This window comes from Microtus ochrogaster, chromosome 4, assembly GCF_000317375.1.
Source record: "Microtus ochrogaster isolate Prairie Vole_2 chromosome 4, MicOch1.0, whole genome shotgun sequence".
Lineage (NCBI taxonomy): Eukaryota > Metazoa > Chordata > Mammalia > Rodentia > Cricetidae > Microtus > Microtus ochrogaster.
The window spans coordinates 28,398,778-28,417,528 of record NC_022011.1 but is presented as its reverse complement, the minus strand read 5'-3'; the positions used below and the strand labels follow the sequence as shown (position 1 = coordinate 28,417,528).

At 53.7% G+C, this 18,751-nt stretch overlaps 2 protein-coding genes across 9 annotated transcripts in view; one reads left to right on the top strand and one right to left on the bottom strand.

Moving 5' to 3' along the window:
• Gins2 (GINS complex subunit 2) overlaps nucleotides 1–2,540 on the top strand; it is a 10,838-nt gene extending 8,298 nt beyond the window's left edge. The window contains exons 3-4 of one of the 2 annotated variants that reach the window (XM_026778666.1): nucleotides 1,577–1,728; nucleotides 2,030–2,540. In XM_026778666.1, coding sequence (XP_026634467.1) covers nucleotides 1,577–1,728; nucleotides 2,030–2,146 — 269 coding nt within the window. In that variant the 3' untranslated portion in view covers nucleotides 2,147–2,540. The remainder of the gene's footprint in view (nucleotides 1–1,576; nucleotides 1,729–2,029) is intronic. The other variant, XM_005345768.3, reaches the window with a different exon arrangement.
• Nucleotides 2,541–4,391: 1,851 nt separating this feature from the next.
• Nucleotides 4,392–18,751, bottom strand: part of Gse1 (Gse1 coiled-coil protein) — a 340,677-nt gene continuing 326,317 nt past the window's right edge. For 6 of the 7 annotated variants that reach the window (XM_026778660.1, XM_026778662.1, XM_026778664.1 and 3 more), the window contains 13 exons: nucleotides 17,793–17,965; nucleotides 17,272–17,469; nucleotides 16,409–16,600; nucleotides 15,867–16,186; nucleotides 14,912–15,236; nucleotides 12,642–13,249; nucleotides 11,467–11,579; nucleotides 11,024–11,294; nucleotides 9,671–9,784; nucleotides 8,701–9,072; nucleotides 7,329–7,607; nucleotides 5,862–5,965; nucleotides 4,392–5,318 (listed from right to left, as the gene is read on the bottom strand). In XM_026778660.1, coding sequence (XP_026634461.1) covers nucleotides 5,184–5,318; nucleotides 5,862–5,965; nucleotides 7,329–7,607; nucleotides 8,701–9,072; nucleotides 9,671–9,784; nucleotides 11,024–11,294; nucleotides 11,467–11,579; nucleotides 12,642–13,249; nucleotides 14,912–15,236; nucleotides 15,867–16,186; nucleotides 16,409–16,600; nucleotides 17,272–17,469; nucleotides 17,793–17,965 — 3,204 coding nt within the window. In that variant the 3' untranslated portion in view covers nucleotides 4,392–5,183. The remainder of the gene's footprint in view (nucleotides 5,319–5,861; nucleotides 5,966–7,328; nucleotides 7,608–8,700; nucleotides 9,073–9,670; nucleotides 9,785–11,023; nucleotides 11,295–11,466; nucleotides 11,580–12,641; nucleotides 13,250–14,911; nucleotides 15,237–15,866; nucleotides 16,187–16,408; nucleotides 16,601–17,271; nucleotides 17,470–17,792; nucleotides 17,966–18,751) is intronic. The other variant, XM_026778661.1, reaches the window with a different exon arrangement.

Genomic DNA, 18,751 nt, shown 5'->3' with positions numbered 1-18,751 from the left:
GCCCTTAATGTCTGTGCTGCTGGGGTTATACATAGGAAGCGATCTCCTGTGCCCATCTGTTGTAGGGTTTTTGCTCTGCGGTTTTTGTAACCTGTGCTCCCCACAGTGGCAGTCCCGTTTCTCTGCCTTTTGTGAGCACTTAAAGGGCTTAGCACAAAGCTTGCCCTTTTCTTCCCCTGTGGTGCTGGGTAGTGAGGTTATGTCACTGGTAAAAACAGGGGATCTGCTGACCTGAGCCAGCTTGAGATAAAGTTACATAGCACAGAATGTTGTAACCTAAAGGAAGTGTCCCCGGCCCAATTTTCCACAATTCTTTTTTTTGTTTGTTTGTTTTTCGTGACAGGGTTTCCGGGAACTCACCTGCAGACCAGACTGGCCTCGAACTCAGAGAAATCCACCTGCCTCTGCCTCCCCAAGTGCTGGGATTAAAGGCGTGCGCCACCACTGCCCAGCTCTATTTTTTAATTACATGTGTGTGTATGTCTGTGTGGGGCATGTGCATGTCAGTGCAGCTGCAAGGAGACAAAAAGAGTATTGGATCTTCCAGAGCTGGAATTACAGGAAGTCTAGCCATCCCACATAGGTGTCTGGGAACTGATTGAGCCCTTTGCAGGAGCACCAAGTGTTCTTTTTTTTTTTTTTTTTTGGTTTTTCAAGACAGGGTTTCTCTGCGGCTTTGGAGCCTGTCCTGGAACTAGCTCTGTAGACCAGGCTGGTCTCGAGCACCAAGTGCTCTTAACTGCCAGCCTTCTCTAGCACCTCCAATGTGTTATCGTTTTGAAGATTTATCTTTATGTGTCCACGTGTCGGTATGTGCATGTGAGTGCAGGTCAGTGTCCTCAGGGCAGAGGTGTGGGGATCCCACACCTTGGAGCTGGGGTTAGAGGTCGTTTTGACCCATCGGGCATGGGTGCTAGGAACCAAACTGTATACCCTTCAAGGGCAGTGTGTGCTGGTTACTGAGCCATCTGTAGCCTGCGTGGTTGCTTTGGAGTCGCACTCTACTCCGTGACCAGGTATTCTCCTGTCTCAGCCTCCCAAGTTCTGGCTCTCAGCATTTCGCTTTGTCAGATCTGTCATTGTGTATAGCCACTGGGCATGGACAGTGAGAATGAATGGAAACACTGGGTACCAAGCTTACCTGCTGACATTCCAACCCTCGAGGAAAGAACAGAGCCCAGTACTCTCCCAGGTCCATGCAAGGCTTTTTTTTTTTCCTTCTCGCCTTGAAACAGAGTCTCTAGCCGTATATCCCAGCCTTCAACTTCTGGTTCTCCTGCCTCAGCCTTCTCTGAGTGCTAAGGTTACAGCCATGTGCTACCATACCTGGCTCAAGCTTTGTTTATCTACATGTGTGGCTGTCTGCCACAGGTGTTTGTGGCCTATGGTTTATAAGCAGTTGTGAGCTGCCTGATGGATGCCAGCAACAGAACTGGAATCCTCGGGAAGAGCAGCAAGCACTAACTGCTGAGCTGTTTGGGGCCGCAAACTTTGGTTTTAAAGCAGCCATTGTGCCTGTGTTGGGCAAGCTCACCAAGTGCTCCTATCTGTTTTGCCTGTGTGTCTGTATCTTCAGTGCTGTGTGTCTATGTTATCCTCAGTGCTTCCGACAACATTCCCAAGGCAGACACCATCCGGACACTGATCAAAGATCTGTGGGACACACGCATGGCCAAGCTCCGGGTGTCTGCTGACAGCTTTGTGCGACAGCAGGAGGCACACGCCAAGGTAGGCATGGCTTTCCTGTCCCCGCCCAGTGCCAGTGGGCACTGCCAGCCAGTGTGAATGCTTCCAGGGAGTTGTCAGGGCATTCTGCCTGCTCAGCCATGTAAACAGGGATTTGAAGCTGCTTTGAATAACTCATGGGGACTTGGGATATGGCTCTTGGAGAGCTGGCCTGGTGCACACAGGCTTTTGGGCTTCACCCTCACACCCAGGAGCACACAACTCATTGGCTCACAAGCATCCGCTCATTGAGGTTAGTTTTCTGAAGTCCAAACTTCCTCTGCTCACTGGCTTTTTGTTTCAGCTGGATAACCTGACCCTGATGGAGATCAACAGCAGTGGGGCCTTCCTCACCCAGGCACTTAATCACATGTACAAACTCCGCACAAACCTCCAGCCCTCCGAGAGTACACAGTCTTAGGACTTCTAGCTCGACTGAAGAGGCTCTGGAGAGATGGGTGTGGACACGGGTGGAGGAACTCGGCTTGCCTAAAGCTCAGCTTCCATCGCTGTAGAAGCCACCGGCTTCCCTGTCTGTGGCCCAGGACTTGTGGAATGAACACGGACTCCTGCGCATGCCATGCACAGCAAGTGTTCAGTTAAGTTCAGCGTCTTCAAGTTTGACCTGTGAAAGCTGTGTAGTTGAGAACTGGGGGAAGGGCTGGGTGGTGGCACTAATATAAAAAGGTTTTCCTCTTAACATGATTTAGGAAGATTTTATTTTTGGGATGTTGTCAGAAATTACAGCAATATATTCATAAATACCTAATTACTACATTCAACAAATAATATTACAATACAGTTAATTCAAACAAGTACACTTAGAACGGGTTTAATTTCACAGCATCTAAACTGCCCCCAGAGTGACCGAGGCACCTGTCCTCCCTCCTGCCTGGGTCCACCGCCCCAGCAGCGAGGTGTAGGGCACACACAAGTACAAAACTAGTGAGATGCCTCCTCGGGTCAAGGCAGCCTCTAGGGTTGAAGTTAAGCACTGGATCAGACAGTGGGGACGGGCTACGGCAAGTAGTAAAGTCAAAGCTTGAGTACTTGAAAGAGCACAGCCGGCTGCTAAGTGGCTAGCGCACACCTCGGAGGTGCTGAGCCTGCTGTGCGGGCCATCTCCATGCTGGGTTCTGGACGTGGGGGCAGGGGTGGGAGGCATCTAGTTTGCAGTTCAGTTTGAGATTTGGCAGTGCTGTGAGCATGGCTGCAATTCCCCACTCATAGGGCAGTGCTCCTCTGGGTACCTAGCCACTAAGTGTTGACAGTCTTAGCTTCCTCATCTGGGATGATGGCAGGCCTTACCAGTTTGGCTCTGATGATGTGGAACAAATCTGATCTGATAAAACACGGAGCCATGGGATCTAACACTGGACTGGTTCATCACAAGCTTGGTGAATTCTCAGCCAGGAGAGATGGCAGCTATCCCTTGGAGGTGAAGTGGGAAGACACGGTCAAGGACTAGGATTCCCAGGTATGTAGTAATTTTCTAGTTAGTCCATCCATCCATTCTAGAGCAGATCTGTTGTGGGGAAAGATTGGGAGAGGCTGCCGGGGACTATGTGTGGTACCTGGACGGGTGTGCTGTGTTTTTACCTTCATCAGTGTCTCAGACTATGTGGGATGGGAGAACCACGTGTGTGTGGTATGAGTGGCATACTTGCCTGCCACCTTACTGGCTTGTACCTGGTTCTGATTGTCACTTTACTTGTGAGCATGGGAATATTCAGGGCTCCACAGGCAGGCCAGGGCGTTTGGAAGGGACATAGGCATTGCCAGGTCAGTGGCTCAGCTTGTGCCCCAGGCCCACCTGGGAGGTTATCTCTTGCATTGGGTCACACACTCATTCAGGGGAATTCCTATGAGATAAGGAGAAGGGGTCTGTATGTGCGCCTTAAGTTATGGGGTCTACTTTTCCCAAAGCCATTACCAAGCAGATTAGCAAAAGCTTCCGGTCATCAGTGTGGAGTTTGGACTGGGACAGGAACACTAAGGTGAACGCAAGCAGCATCTAGTTAGGAGCTCGGTAACTTTGTCCCAGGATATGCAGCCTCTGCTCACCTGAGCCCATCTTCAGTTGGCTGTAGGACAGAGACCTCAGCACCCCTCACCTGCTGCTCCTGTGCCAAGCCGCACTTGTTGACGGCTGACAATACTGGTGGCACTTTCTTCTCTGGGTTTGCTACTAACTAGAAGATTCTTGGCAGGGAGACAGCAAACTGCAGGGGGTGGGCAGGCAAGGGCTGCCGGCAAGCTGCTTTATACAACCATTAAGCCTGGTGGCCAAAGGTAGGCTCAGCCTCACCTCCCCATCCTCCGTGGAGTGGAAGAGGTTCTCTTAGTTGGCCAACCCTGACTGAGGAGTTGAAGCTGGGAGATCCCTGGTACTGAGCTCTCTGCCATGGCTGTGCTGTCACAGCTCAGCTCCCACAGCTCTGCCTCAAGCTCCTGCTGCATGTGGATCACTCATGCTCTGAACACGACTAGCCCAGCCCCAGGTGCCCCTCAGCCCTGCCATGTGGGATGACACAGGTGAGCTCTTCTATTTTCTAAAAGGAACTTCAGCATTTTAATGTCCTGACCAGCAGCAGCACAAACACTAGAAGCAGGTTGTTTTTTTTAACCAGAAAAAACAAAAACGAGAAAAACAAAGGAAACCCCCAAACAGGAAAAACAAACAAAATTCCCCAAACCACATATTAAAAATGGCAGGCTTTTTATAACAATAATTAAAGTAATAAAAACATACAAAACTTTTTTTTTAATATATACACAGTACAAGGCTGAAGCACCTTTGACTTTTCTCTCAAAACATGTTTGTATGAAAACGCCACACACAGCGGTAGCAATCCAGTCGGTGGGCTATCAGTGGACAGCTCCACCCGTCTTCCCCAAGGAAAACAAGGTACCTTCGGGTGTGGGTTTGCCTCTTTTTCCTAAGAGCTGTTCCAGGTTGAAGCCTTGACTGGCTTGCATGCTCCTGGGACCTGTGGCTTTGACGATGGCGCAGGAAGGTGACTGATCGTGAGCCCTTTGCTTGTGTACACCCAGCCTTCTCAGCGCAAGTTAGTCTTCCTCCTGGGAGGAAGGGGTTAACACTCCCAGGGCCGTAGCAAGAGCAAGCTGGGCTCTTGGCCCAGCAACACCAGAAACAACCAACTGGCTCTCCCTCAGCCACATGCATGGTGGGCATCAGTACTGGATACAAAGAATGTGGGGGGAGAAGGAATAAACCGCCATCAGAAAGAGAAACTGAGTCTTAGCTGAGACAGGGTGACTCGATCACACTGGAGTCAAGGTGACGTCCTCGCTGGAGCCTGGAATTCTTCGCTTCATGCATGGCACGTTCTCAATTTGTAAGCTTCAAACCTCCCAGTGAAAAATATTAAATATTCAAGGTAATAAAATAGATAATATTTCTATGCTATAGGTTCGGCCTAGTGCAAGGGAAATCGTCACCTCGGATATCCCTTAAAGTAGCCCCTAGGCCAGTGCATGGTGGGCAAGGCAAGGCACTTCCGTAAGTGGTCCAGCTCCGCCTGGAGCCGCTCCCGCTCCGAGACCATCTTCTGTTTCTGACTCCGAAGCTCCTGTGGAGAAGATGTACGTCAGAACACCATTGGTACATACACCAGAGTGAGTGAGCGACCTCTGGGAATTGCTAGAATATTCTTCCAGCAACATGTGCTCCTAAAGAACCAGCGTGTACTGCTTTATGCTGACATGGCTCAAACTCTGGATGCCGGCCAGGTCTGACCAGCCTTGTGCATGTCCCTCTGGGTGAGGGTGGGAGACACCTCACTGCCACAAGAGCTTTGTGTGTGTGTGTGTGTGTGTAGCCTTGGCTGTCCTAGAAATCACTCTATAGACCAGGCAGCCTTCGACTCAGCTAGACTCACCTGCCTCTGCATCCCAAGTGCTGGGATTAAAGGTGTGCACCACCGCCCCGCAGATCTTTTTATTCCGTATTTCTAAAATAGAATCTCACTGTGTGGCCCAGGTTGGCCTCACAGTCACAGATCTGCCTGCCTCCTGGGATTAAAGCATGTGCTGCCATGTCTGGCATTAGCTTTGATTTCTTGAGAACAGACTTCTCTCTGGGGGTGCCTGTAAAGAGCCCATGCCTGACTCACCGCCATGCTGTGTGAGAGCTGCTCAGCAGTCAGGCTGAGGCTGTAATTCTGGGCCTCCAGCCGCCGGCACTGTGTCTGCAACACCTGCCGCTCCAGGTTTTGCTCTGAAAAGACAAGAGGAGGGGATGCATCCATCAGCTCTATATCAGGCTCTGTGTCTTCAGCTGCACCAACTAACGAGTCAAAACAGCCACCCCAGTGCGGTGGGGAAAACCTGGAGTCAGAAGGCAAGGTTAGAGTCTGCGGAAACTAAACTAACGGCTTTCAGATGGACTTCACACCAAGTTGCTGGCGATGGTGGTGGTGAAAGCTGAGGCTATTAGAAAAAGGGCCAGCGTGTGCATCTCTCCAAAGCTAAAATGATCCTGATAACAAACTGTCTTTAATGGTGAAGCAACCAAAGTAGGAAAAGTCAGCTCAAGAAGGGAAACAGCCTGGCAGAGGAAAAGCTTAGGTTGTCTCAAGTTTCACAATCAGGACAAGAGCCCCACCACCCAGGTCCCAGGTGGCACAATGACAATGGAAAACGAGGACCCCACCTGTTACCGGGGTTAGCACACAACCATATGGCAAAGCTCAAGCCCCAGAGTTAGGCTTGTGTCGCCATGGGACTGAACTGTTGAGTTGGAGGGCTAGTTCTCCGGTCCCAAGTGGAGAGAGGGAAACCCTCGCAGTTATCGTCAGGGAGTCAGTTAACAAGACCCCGAGATTCATGCAGCTGCTAAGGACAGCCAGGGTGGTGCCATAAGGGAGCTTCTGCCAGACACAGGGAAGTACCCCAAGAGCCTTCAAAAGCCCTGTAGACCCCACATTTCCCTCTACTCCAAACCATTTGCAATGCTACCGAGCCCTGTTTCTACATGCCTTAGAGCAGAGCACAGTGAACCCAATAATCCCAAAATGAGAGCAGGGGGGAAAGGGAGCCGCTTGGGAAGGGGCTCTGGCTACCTGTGTGTCAGTATTTGTTCCAAAAATACCCCTCAAGGGGGTGTAGGAGCAAGCATATGCAATGTTTACAGCTTGGTCATGTGCCAAATAAAAAAGCTTAAGATACAAGAGGAAGTAACTGGCAAGTAGCTTAGGCCAAAGGCAGTGCACCGGAGTAGTCTCTGGACACTGGGGAGCCGGGTACAAATGAGAGCAGTACGGGTGTGCTGAGGTGTGTGACTCAGGCTGCTTTCAGGAAAAGCATCTAGGAACTTCAGAGTAAAGTGAGCTGCAAAGTGTCTAAGCTCCTTCAGTGTGGGCTCACAAGCATGGTAATCAGGACTGGCCAGAGCTTTGCTATGTGCACAAGTCGGCTGCATTCTGCCACCCCCCTTGAGCAGGGCCTCAGGGATAGGGCTATACCTTATGCTTGCCCTGCAGGAAAACCAATGTCTCCACACAACGACTCAAGCAGCCCCTGACTAGCAAGGCTCCAGTGTGGACCAGACTTGCTGATCATCCCTCCCCACAAATCCCTACCTTCTATGTGTTCCTGGTAAGCTTCAAAGATTGCCTCAATCCCTTGCCACTGGCGCCTGGGGGCTTCCTCCGCTTCCTCGTCACTGTCATCTTCAATGTCGTCCTCAGAGTCCTGGTCCACCTCCTGCATAGGGGGGCCCTTCCTCCCAGCTGGGGGCTCCTGCTGTCCATTGTGCTGGGGCAAGGGGACCCGGCTGGAGGACTGCAGCTCAGGAATGTTGTAGTGGACTGCCGTGTCGACCTTGTGGTTCTGCTCTGCAGACAGCACAGCTGAGCTCCCTGAAAGTCACCCACGGAGACAAGCACATGTCAGAGCTCTGATCTGTAAGTTTGTGAGCACAGCCTCCTTCGAGAGGGCACAGGTGTTCCTGAGGATCAGGGATTGTCCCTCCAACAGGAGGTGGCTCAGCCCTGCTGGTGGCCTCACCCCTTAGATGCCACTTCAGAGAGCCCATCCATCATAAAGAGCAGGGAGCAATCTGCTGCCTCTGGCCAAAGCACATGTCCCCAATAAAACCACAAAGACCCAGTTAGCACATCTCTCCTGGGGGCCTTTCCCTCACAGGCGAGGTGACATGAGGCCAGAGGTCAACACTGGTTTTCTGCCTCTCTTGCTCTCTTGTCTTGTTTAATCTGGCTGGCTAGCAAGCTTCAGGAATGCTGTCTCTGCCTCCAGTCAGCCACCTGAGCTCTTGCCTTTGCTCCCTGGGCCCCAGCAGCAGAGTCAGTCAGCTCAGTGAGCTCAGTGTGAGCTTCTTAGCTTGGTGTGGAACCCTTAAACAGGACTGGGCATGGTGACTCAGTTCTCCCTGCTGGGTTTGCAAACACTTACTTCAACTGTGGGGAGCGGGCAGGGAAACTACTGTCCTACAATCACTGGGCCCTGGGGGTGGGCACTGGGAAGGCCCCTGCTGACACGCAGAGGACACTTGCTTTGGCCCTACTGAACTGTCATTTGCTAACTAAGGTGTGTGGGTATTTATTTATTTATTTATTTATTTATTTATTTATTATGTATGCAATATTCTGTCTGTGTGTATGTCTGCAGGCCGGAAGAGGGCACCAGACCTCATTACAGATGGTTGTGAGCCACCATGTGGTTGCTGGGAATTGAACTCAGGACCTTTGGAAGAGCAGGCAATGCTCTTAACCACTTGAGCCATCTCTCCAGCCCCGTGGTGTGTGGGTCTTGAGGAGGTACATTATGTCCTGCTACAAGCCTGAAAGAGATCGAGGCTACCCTCCCCCACCCCCATGCCCAGTGAGACCTCTAAGTGATTCACAGGCATTAAGGTTTGGGAGGTACTGTTGGTATGAAAATGGCCCGTGGCACTCAGCACTAACAGGCAACAGGGGACGTGTGGCCTGTTACCTTTATGCTTCTGCAGCGCCTTCTGTGTGGACTGCAGTACGGACTCGTGGAACTGGTGTGCAAACTCTTCTGCCATGAAGGGCTCCCAAGGCTTGCTCTTCCCGTTGATGCTGTGGGACAATGGCACAGGAATGTCCTTGGGCGCAGCGCCCCGGAGATAATGAAGCATGCTCAGGCTCTTCTTGCCCCCAGGGGCCTCATTCAGCCTGGCCTTCTCACCGCTGCTAGGAGCTGGCTCCTGGACTCTCAAGAGCTCCTGGGGCCGGAGCTGTTCCAGTCTCCCAGTCTCCGCGGCCTTTGGGGCGTCTGACACGGAGGCAGGGACCCCGGCAGGCTGATCTGTTTCCAGAGGAGCTGGCTGTGTGGCTGGTTCTTTGAGAGACAGAAATGAGGAAAACATTACAAGCTGTGGAAAGACAGGCACAAGGAGCTCACATTTCGCAGAAAGACCCGGCGTGTCCACCCTATGTAAACGCTGTGCACAAGCTAGAGCCTCAAGAGTAGCATGTTTAGTAGCAAGTCCAACTGTAAGCAGTTCCCAAGGGACAGGTGGGAGAGAACAGCAGGAAGTGCCGAGAAGGTGAGAGTAACTTCATCCAACTTAGGAGAGCAGGTGAAGAGACAGCAAGAGGGACCCCTGGGCTTCAGCTTTCTTCAGCTGGAGAGCAGCAGAGAAGAGCGAGCGAGCAGGTGCTGAGTCTGGAGAGCCAGGCAGGATCTGCAGTGCAGCCTCCTCTGGGGGAATGGCAGCTAGTGCCACCGCCATCTGGACTTCATGCCCGCCTTATAATTTGCATTGCGTCCTAAGGCCCTGCTCAACCAGGATGGCAGTAGACCACACAAGAGGGATGGAGAGAGAAGCCCAGCTTCCAGTAGGTCAAGTTCACCACGAAGATGAGACTTTGAATGCCACTTCTAACCCTGTGGCCCAAGCTACAGGACGCTGGAGGGCAAGGTGCCCTTGCCTTACCACTCAAGGAGATGGTAGGACTGTCCCTCGCAGAGTTTGTCACTGAGTCTGCCACTGCTGCGGACAGTGCCCTCTGCTTGATTGCACGGAGCATCTCAACAAGCCTCTCTTTGTCTGTGAGGAAAGCAGTCCGAGGTTAGCAGGACTTCTGTGAGGGAGGAAAGGCGGGCTCTGGCCACCGTGATTGGCAAGTACAAGCCCTAAAGAGGCACCAAAAGCAAGCACCACAGCTGGCTCTGCAGACAGGAAGAAGGTGACGGCAGCCAACTCTTTATTTTCCCTGCATGGCTCATACACTCCAGGCAGCCACATCTACAGCCACGAGCAGCAGCTGCCTGGGTGCTTCCACGGTGACTTCCTTCTCAGCAGATAATCTGATTTGAAGACCAGGGGTGGCCCCAACACAAGGGCACCCCCAGAGACCAGGGAGGGTCACAGCCATTTCCCGTGAAGGAGAGCGTGCCGCAGATCCCCGCTTAGGCGACTCTTCCTGCCAACTCTGAAACTTAAGAGCCTTCAGTGCTGCCGGCGTCCTTTAGACAAGAAGCCAGGTGGAAAGTCGGGCTTGCAAACAACGAGGCCTGTGTCCAAGGCTTGTGCTGGCAGTCAGCCCGTCACTAACCCTTGCTGGGAAGGCGAGACCTCTACCATGCTTGTTAAAAAATGGAAAAAGAAACTGCCACCTCCAATAAAGAAGCATGTCAACCGACTGAAGACCTGGAGACGCTGTTTTCCGGTGACTCTCTGGAAGAGGCCAGTGCCCTTAAGGGGCCCGAGGCTGTGTACATTAATGCCTTAGCCCGAGACGGTGTTGAGCCGATCAAGGAAGCCTCAGCCTGCTGTGGCCACGCCATATCTTCTATGCTGTGAATTCCAGTTCCAGTCTCTCTTCCAGCATGGCCCTAGGATACCAGACTGATCTGGAAGCAACTTTCTGGGCAAGTTGTGTGTTTACTATGTGTTGGCTGGGCTTGATATTTACAGGTCACCCGTACATATGGCTTGCTCTTCAGGATGCCCAGCATCAAAAACAGTGCTCCGCAGAGCTCACTGGTGTCCCCAAGGGGACACTACAACAGGAGGCAACACCTCCTGTCAATCCTAGCGAAAGCCCTGGAAGGACCCTGTTTCAAGAGGCCCCCTGATCAAGTGTAAGAGGATACAGGAGGGACATGATAGACATTGGCTGTATATGGTACATTAGCCTTCACATCCCAATAGGACATGGGCTAGAGCAAAATGCGACAGGGATGACACCATGGGATGGGCCAACCAGAGCAGAGAGGCCACTCATTAGCCCATGCTACCCAGGAGCCCCCTGGCCTATGTGTGCAGGCCAGAGTAAGGCCATACCTTTCCTCTTCTCTGCACTGATGTGTGTCAGGTTGAAGAAGGTCAGGAACTTCCTCTTCTCCTCAAAGTTAGGGCTGTTGTTCATCTCGTCGGGGCTGTAGCGAGTGGACAGAGCCAGCCTGGGGGAAGGCGTCTGCCGCTTGCTCTGAACCGCAGGTGGAGATGGGCTTCTCTCTCTCAGCATCCGCCTCCGCTTCCGGCGCTTCTGTGCTACCAGCTCCTCCTTCTGCTGCTGGGTGGTTAAGCCAAAAAGTTGCAAAAACTCTAACTTCTAGAAAGGGAAAGAAAACGAGCGTGAAGTTGCTGTCGCCAGTATGCTTTTAGTGCCCCAGGGGAGCAGAAACAAGGGCCTGTGGGATTGGGAGGCCAAGAGGTAGGCCCAAAAGTGGGGACCGGCAGCCCAACCAGCCCAAAGCATGCAAGAGTTGAGAAGGATCTGTTACCTCAGAGGATGTATCCAGTTTGAGGGGTGGCTGCTCAGCCACGCAGCGGAGGTGTGCCCTGACCTCCTCCTCATCGCTCTCATCATAAGAGTCATCGAGGTCATAGTAGTACCCTGATGGCAAAAACAGATACACTGAGCCAGGCTCAGAACCCAGGATGCTCCATGGACATGTGTACACCTGGGGGCATTTGAGTGAGACCACAGGCCAGGCCTGCTGGCACCTGTGAGAAGCCTTGCTAAGAGAGGGCCTGCTTTCTTCCAGTATGTCTGGACACCTGCGGTGAGCTAAGGATGACAAGTACTGAGCTTCTGTGAGACTCAGAATGGGATGCTCCCTAGACCAAAAGTGGAGCTTGCCTGACAAAGGCCTGTGTCCATGCTGCCCCTCTGTTGTGAGCCTCATGGGAAGGCAACTAAAAAATATGGCGCCCCCATTCCTTTTCAAGGTGAACTGATAGAAAAGCCCCAGCCAGGCCCTACAGCTAGCACAACCAGCACACAGGAAGATGGCCTACATCATCCCCAGCTATAAGAAGCTAGGTGTAATAGCAAACAGGCCAATCAATTCCAGAGGAAACAAGACTGGCCTGGGGCACTCATCCCCATCAGGTGTGTGCTGTGCCACAGCCCCCGCTGGCTCTTCTGGCCTTCTTGGGACCTCAGGGAGCTGCTGTCTCCACTTTGTGGGGGCAGGAACAGTGCCAGCTGCTGTCCCCTATTTCCTGGTGCACATCACATGCCAGCAACCATCACCTATCAATACTGTACATCCATGGCACTGTCTGGTGACAGGCTGTAGCTTGCCATTTTAGGATAATGTGCCTCACAGCAGGACAGGCAAGGGGCCCTGAAATTGCTACCTGAAACCAGTTTTTACAAACTGCACTGGAGCTGGGCGGTGGTGGCGCACACCTTTAATCCCAGCACTCGGGAGGCAGAGGCAGGCGGATCTCTGTGAGTTCGAGGCCAGCCTGGTCTACAAAGAGTTCCAGGTCAGGCTCCAAAGCTAGAGAAACCCTGTCTCGAAAAACCAAAAAAAAACCAAACAAAAAAAACAAAAACCAAACTGCACTGGAGATTTGAATGGGAGAAGGCGAGCAGCTGGCACTGGGGTCTCCTGTCCTGATAAATCCCCACCCCTCAGGCAGCTTGGGACCCACTCAGGAGCCAGACCTTTCTCCTGAGCTTCGCGCCGCCTGCGTTCCTCAAGGTCCAGCTTGCTGACCAGTCTCCGGCGTTGCTGAAGAAACTCGTCATAGATGTATGCTGGGTCAGGGCCCCGCGGTGTGGGGTGGCAGTAGGGCGAGCCTGGCTTCAGGGGCCCACTGAGCTCCCCGAAGGGGGTTGCCTGGGAAAGGGAGGGCCGTTGCTGGCCCAAGATGGTCTGTGTTGATTTCTCCAGTTCTGCAAGGAAAGGCCCAGGTCCATGGGGAAAGGTCTGAGGCTCCAGACTTCCTGCCTCCCGCGGTGGCGGCTGGTATTTGTCCAGTGGTGTGGCCTCACGCTTCCGGGGCTCCTCTGTCTTCTCGGGGCAGTAGACACGCTCCACTTTTACCAGCGGCACAGCTGCTGGACGGCTCGGCTCAAAAGCAGTCTGGTGGCTGTGCAGAGAGTGGCTCTCAGCCCGCCGTGTCTCCAGGGCATTGTCCATCAAAGACACTGGGTTCCAGAGGGCTGTGGGCACAGTATGGTGCTGGGGCTTGGGTGAGATGAGGGGTGGTGGCCCACCAAAGTGCTGTGGGGGTTCGCGGTTGCTCTGGTCATGCCGGTTTGGTCCTGGCCTGGGAAGAACATACTGAGTCATCAGTGATGGGAACAGATCTGCCTACCAGCTCCTATAGCACACCCAGGGTAACTTGCTGGGCTCCCCAGACTGCCTGTGAGTGCAAATCCCTGAGGAGAGTTCATCCCACCTTCCCAGGAGTCATTTCCTCCTGGAGGTGAAACTCTGACATCACAGCCCTTCCTCCAGATTTATCAAGTATGGGCGTGAGGGCAGGCTAGGGATGAGCCAGGGACACTTAGCTTTGGGTGTCCACCTAAGCCCAAGACTTCCCACAGGAATGGAGGCTGTGCTGCTGCCCCCCTGTGGTCCCTGTCAGAACTGCAGCAGTCCCAGAGCAGCAGCTCGGCCTAAAGGACTTTAGGGCGGTCCAGCAGATAAGCAGCTCACTTCAACAGGTGTACTGCTCTTTCCCAGTCTGCCCAGGACCCTCACCCCTTCACCATGCCATCCAGGACACCCTCAAGGCCCAGGTGGAGCTGTATATGCAGGCTTCTTTCTGCAGCAGGCTACTACTGAAATATACTACTAGTCAAAATTCAGACAACTGCAGCCTTGGGGACCCAGTCCTGATTGGTAGTCTACAATGCAACTCCCACACTTAAGACTCAGGGAGCACTGTAGAAGTGGAGGAAGACTGTAAAGGTCAAAGTACCAGGACTCCTCTAGTAGGCGGTGCCATCTAGACACAGCAGGGAAGCTGTCACCTACACAAGGCTGCAATGTTGACAACACTAGCGGACAGGCCAACACACGGAAGTTGTCACAAGAGCCACAGGCAATTGATGGCTGCTTTGAGAGGAAGAAACATCCAGGGACAAACAACCGGGTAAGTTATCCAATCCCAAGTGGTGAGTCCTAAACTCATATTCATAAGAGCAACACATAATGGATGTGTGTATGTGGAACAGTAATAGTTGCAGAAGAGGTCATGAACTTGCGGTGGGTAGCACAGGAGGAGTTGGGAGGGAGGGGTGGGAAAATGTGAAAACAGCACTCATGAATGAAATTGTCAAAAATCTTTGATGCATTTTAACAGAAAAAACAACCTATAAAGTACAGTTTCAGGAGCTTTTCTAAAGCTTAACATTTCTTTGAGGGTGACATGGGCTGCTTAGACCCATGCTGCCCAGTGGACCATTACTAAACTCCTAGGGTCTTCCCTGGTTGGCTGGGGCACCATTTAACACTCCTCCTGCCGACTCAAGCCCGAGACTCCCTTCAAATTCAAAAGTAAAGGAATAAACAAACACCTCATACCAGAGCCAAACAAAGTTCCTAGCTAAGGGTCCGTGGCCTGCCCCTTCTACAGCATGGCAGTAAGCGAGACTAGGCTGGTCCCTGTGTGGCGAGGGAGCTCGAGTGGAGATGGCTGAAGAGCCGGAACACTCAAGCTAGACTCATGTTTATCGAGAGTAGCCTCCCTCCACTTGTGCGAGGTGTGGAGGGCCGGGGCCGGGCATCTAGGCCCCTTCCAATTGCAGCCCTTTCTCAACATGGAGGACAGGGGGCATGAGGAGACGCATGCTGCTGGAGTGGGGCAGAAGCAGGGCGTGGGATGGGCCAACAGAAGGGACAGGAGTGCAGGCACTCTTTCCCTCCATCCCTGACCTCTGAGCCAGGAGCACCCGCCTCATGCGAGCTTCCACTCAGGACCCACCTGGTGCTCTCAGGCCTGTGTTCCACCTCTGTGGGCACCGCGGGCCGGCCCAGGTCCAGGTGCTGCTCCAGCACCTGCTGCCGGAACTCGGACACCTGGGACTGGCGGTCTTCCTTCTCTTGCCGCAGCCTCCGCTGGCGTGCCAGCCACTTCTCCTCCTCGTTGGTGCGCTGGATCAGCAGGGCTGTGGCAGCACTGTTTCCCGGTAGAGAGAAGATGCCGTGGCTGGAGATAAGGCTGGGCACGGTATGGTGCGGGGCAGGCACTGGGTGCAGGGGATGCTGCACAGGCTTGGGTGCCTGCAAGCCCACATCCTTCAGCTTCTCTGTGGGAGAAAACACTGTCACTGCGGGAGGCCAGCACACCCTCGCCCCTGCTCAAGGCCCATGACTGAAGGGGTCTTGTAGGGCTTTCGCTCACAGCACATGGTCACGTTTTTAGGATTCATGGAGGGCAGTTGTTAAAACTGTCATAAAAGTAGCTCAATTACAGAGATTTTCATCAAATAAATTATATTCAAAACAAGGTTGGGATGGCTCATGCCTGTGCTCCCTACACTCGGGAAGCTGACACAGGATGACTGCTCTGAGTATGAGGTAAACCTGAGCTCCAGGCTAGCCTTGGACACATAGCTACGGCATATAATTGACTAAACAAGACAGGGTCAGATCTGGGGCATCTCAGCAGTGAGTGCACAGTGCACAGCAGGCCTAACTTGTGTGGCTCTGGCCTCCACCATCAGCACAGCAAAAGGCAAAGACAAACCTAGGTCTCCAAAGCAGTGCTTCGGCCAGTCACTCCTTCCATCTTTAGGGGCACCTACATCTACCCAGGGTGCCATGGCACACCTCTTTCCAGTTTGGTGCTCAGTGTTTTTGCCAGCTGCAATGGGACAGCACCCCTCACATGCCAGGTAGGCACAGGTCTTGCCCTCCACACAGCTCAACTTAGGTACCTGTTCGGGTTGGGGTCAGCTGCTCTGAGGGCTTGGGCCGCTCCTCAGTGGCATGGCCCCGCAGTCCATGCAGCTCGGCCACAGGCAGGAAGGTGGGCTCCAGCGCCTTGGCAGCCAGCAGGTCCTTCTCCCTTGCCCGCTGTTCACGTTGGCGCTCTAGTTCCCGCTCGCGCTCCTTCTCCCGTTCTCGTTCCAGCTCCTTCTCCCGCTGTTCTCGCTCTCGTTCCCGCTCCCGTTCCCGTTCCTTCTCCCTTTCTCGGTCGGCCTCCCGCTCGCGCTCGCGTTCCCTCTCCCTCCGCAGCTCTTCGTCCATTTGCAGTCTGGGAGACAAGCAGGGGGCAGCATGCTGAAGGGGATGTGCAGAAGGGGCAAGTCCATGCCCCAGCTCAAAGTGGGGCCAGCCACAGACAAAACCCTCTTCCTCTCACCCACACATGGAGGACCCCCCCCCCCCACACACACACGGAGTGCTGCCAGGCCAAGGCCTGTTAAGGACTGAAGCACGCTCTACCGCCATCCCCTTGCCTAGGAGCACAGCTTACCTCTCTGCGCTGAGGCTCGACATCCGCTCTGAGTGCAGCGCGGCCAGGGACGAGTGTGAGAGCTCAGGTGGGTAGCGGACCCCAGAGAGATGCAGGTGCATAGCCGATGGGTGCAGTGGAGGCAGGGAACCGGGGGTGGGGATGGGGTAGAACGGAGACCTTAAGGCTGATAGGCAATAGGAGTCATCCATCCTGTAGAGAAAGACGGGAGTGGTGTGTGCCAAGGCCGCAGCCACAAAGGATAAGCTTGCCTAGCAGAGGTAAAGCTCTGGACTGAGTCCCTACCACTGCAGGAAAAAGGCTGAGACCCAGGCCTGGGGACAGACGCTTCTCTGCTAGATGAGTCCACTGCTAAGCAGACTCAGCACAGCAGAGGCCACAGGCAAAGGACACCTCCATATGGTCAGAGTCCACTAGGAACCAGCCACATTGGCACCAAGGACCTCCCAGATCCTGGGAAAGTGGGCAAGAAGGGCAGACTGGCTGCAAGCAGAGGCCTCTGGTGTGACACTGTGACAAAGGCCAGTCAGGCTGGGAGTCTGCAGTTAAGAGGGCATGACTCTCACACCATGGTCTCTGTCACACTGCCCACATTCATAACCGCTGTTAGTGGTTACTGGCTGCTGGCAGGCTGATGTTGAGACATGGGAACTGGGGAGCATCAGCAGGTGGCTCAACTGAGGGCCAACAGATACGTCTGGACTAAACTCAGCTGGGACCTGGGGAAAGCTACAGGGATGGACCAAGTCTCTCTTGAGTGTGTCTGGCTTCAGGCCCTGGCAACTTCTGACCCAGCCCAAGAGGTTCTGTCTTGCTGAGGACACAACAGCACACGCGTGGACAGTGTGTGTGGGATGTCTCACCTGAAGGCCGGGTGTGGGAATGGGTGTGGGGCCAGGTAGCTGGGATGATAGTAGGCAGCAGCGGTAGCTGGGTCCAGGCCAAGCGGAGGCAGGGAGGACATGCGCAGGTCCTCGGCGGTGTGATAGGGCCGGAAGCTTCTCAGGTAGTCCTCGGTCACAGTGCTTGGGGGCACCACGTGGTGCACAGGCCGCTGGAGGCTGCAGGAGAAAAAGCAGAGGACCCATTTGAGCTGGGAAACATGTCACACTCCCCAGTAGCTCGAAGGCTGCCCCTGACCCCACCTCCCACCATGGGACATAGCTGCTAGAGGAGCTCTCTGTCCCTAGACCCAGAGGATGAGCTTAAATGTGGTTAGGGCAAGGGCTATGTCTCAGCATGGAGTGCACCACAAGCTCAGATGGGGGCCAAGGACCTGGGGGCAGAGCAGGCCACAGAGGCTAACAGCAGCACTCTACGCCAGCAGGTGCAAACTCCAAGCCTGCCTGAAGCCACTCCATGTCCTCCTTAGTCTGGTACTTACTTGAGTGGTTGGAAGCGGGAGTCCTGTACAACTGAGCTGGGGGAGAGGCCGAAGGGGTAGGGGGTGCTGAGCAAGTGGGAGGGGATAGCTGGGCCTGCCGCCTTCTCCTGGGCTAGAGGAGGTTCCACAAGCAGGCGCTCCCGACCACTGCTGCTGCCTCGTGAGGCAGAGTCCTGTGGGAAGAAGAAGCAACATTAGGGCTTGGGGAACCATCCAGACGCACAAAAAGGCCACTGTTTAGCTCATATTCTAGAAATAACCTTCCTCTAATAATGTTCTCTTTACAATAAAAAATGGTATTCAGAGAAAAAGGCACGGGGTAAGGTAAGTGTGGCCTCCCACAAGCAGGTCTACCAGGGCCTGGCTCTGCCCCCGAAGGGACTCAGTGATGCCTCAGACTGCTGAGTCCCAAGACAGGGGCATGTGAAAGGATCTGCAGGATAGGGAACCCCTCCTTCCCACAACCAGTCCCACACGGGGTAGTCATAGGTCACAGCACACACTCTGGGGACCTGCAACTCAGGAAGACTGTTTCCCAAGATGCTAGCTGTGTCAGCAGCCATCCAGGACACTGGGGACACTCTTGCATGCATTTCGGCTGGGGGCCCAGGAGAGGCTCGCTTCAGGCACAAAGTGAGAGATGGCAGTAACCCAGGGTCTGGAGAGCTCTATCTTCACAGGTGTCCTGTATACACAATTAAGGCTACATCTAACCTGGAGAAACCAGACCAAGCAGCCCTGCCTGCCTGTGACTAGGAAGAAAGGCTCATGGCAAAGCAGTGGCACCACTGGGACCATGGGAAAAGCAGAGACCATCACTTTTTTTTTTTTTTTTTTGGTTTTTCGAGACAGGGTTTCTCTGTGGCTTTGGAGCCTGTCCTGGAACTAGCTCTGTAGACCAGGCTGGTCTCGAACTCACAGAGATCCGCCTGCCTCTGCCTCCCGAGTGCTGGGATTAA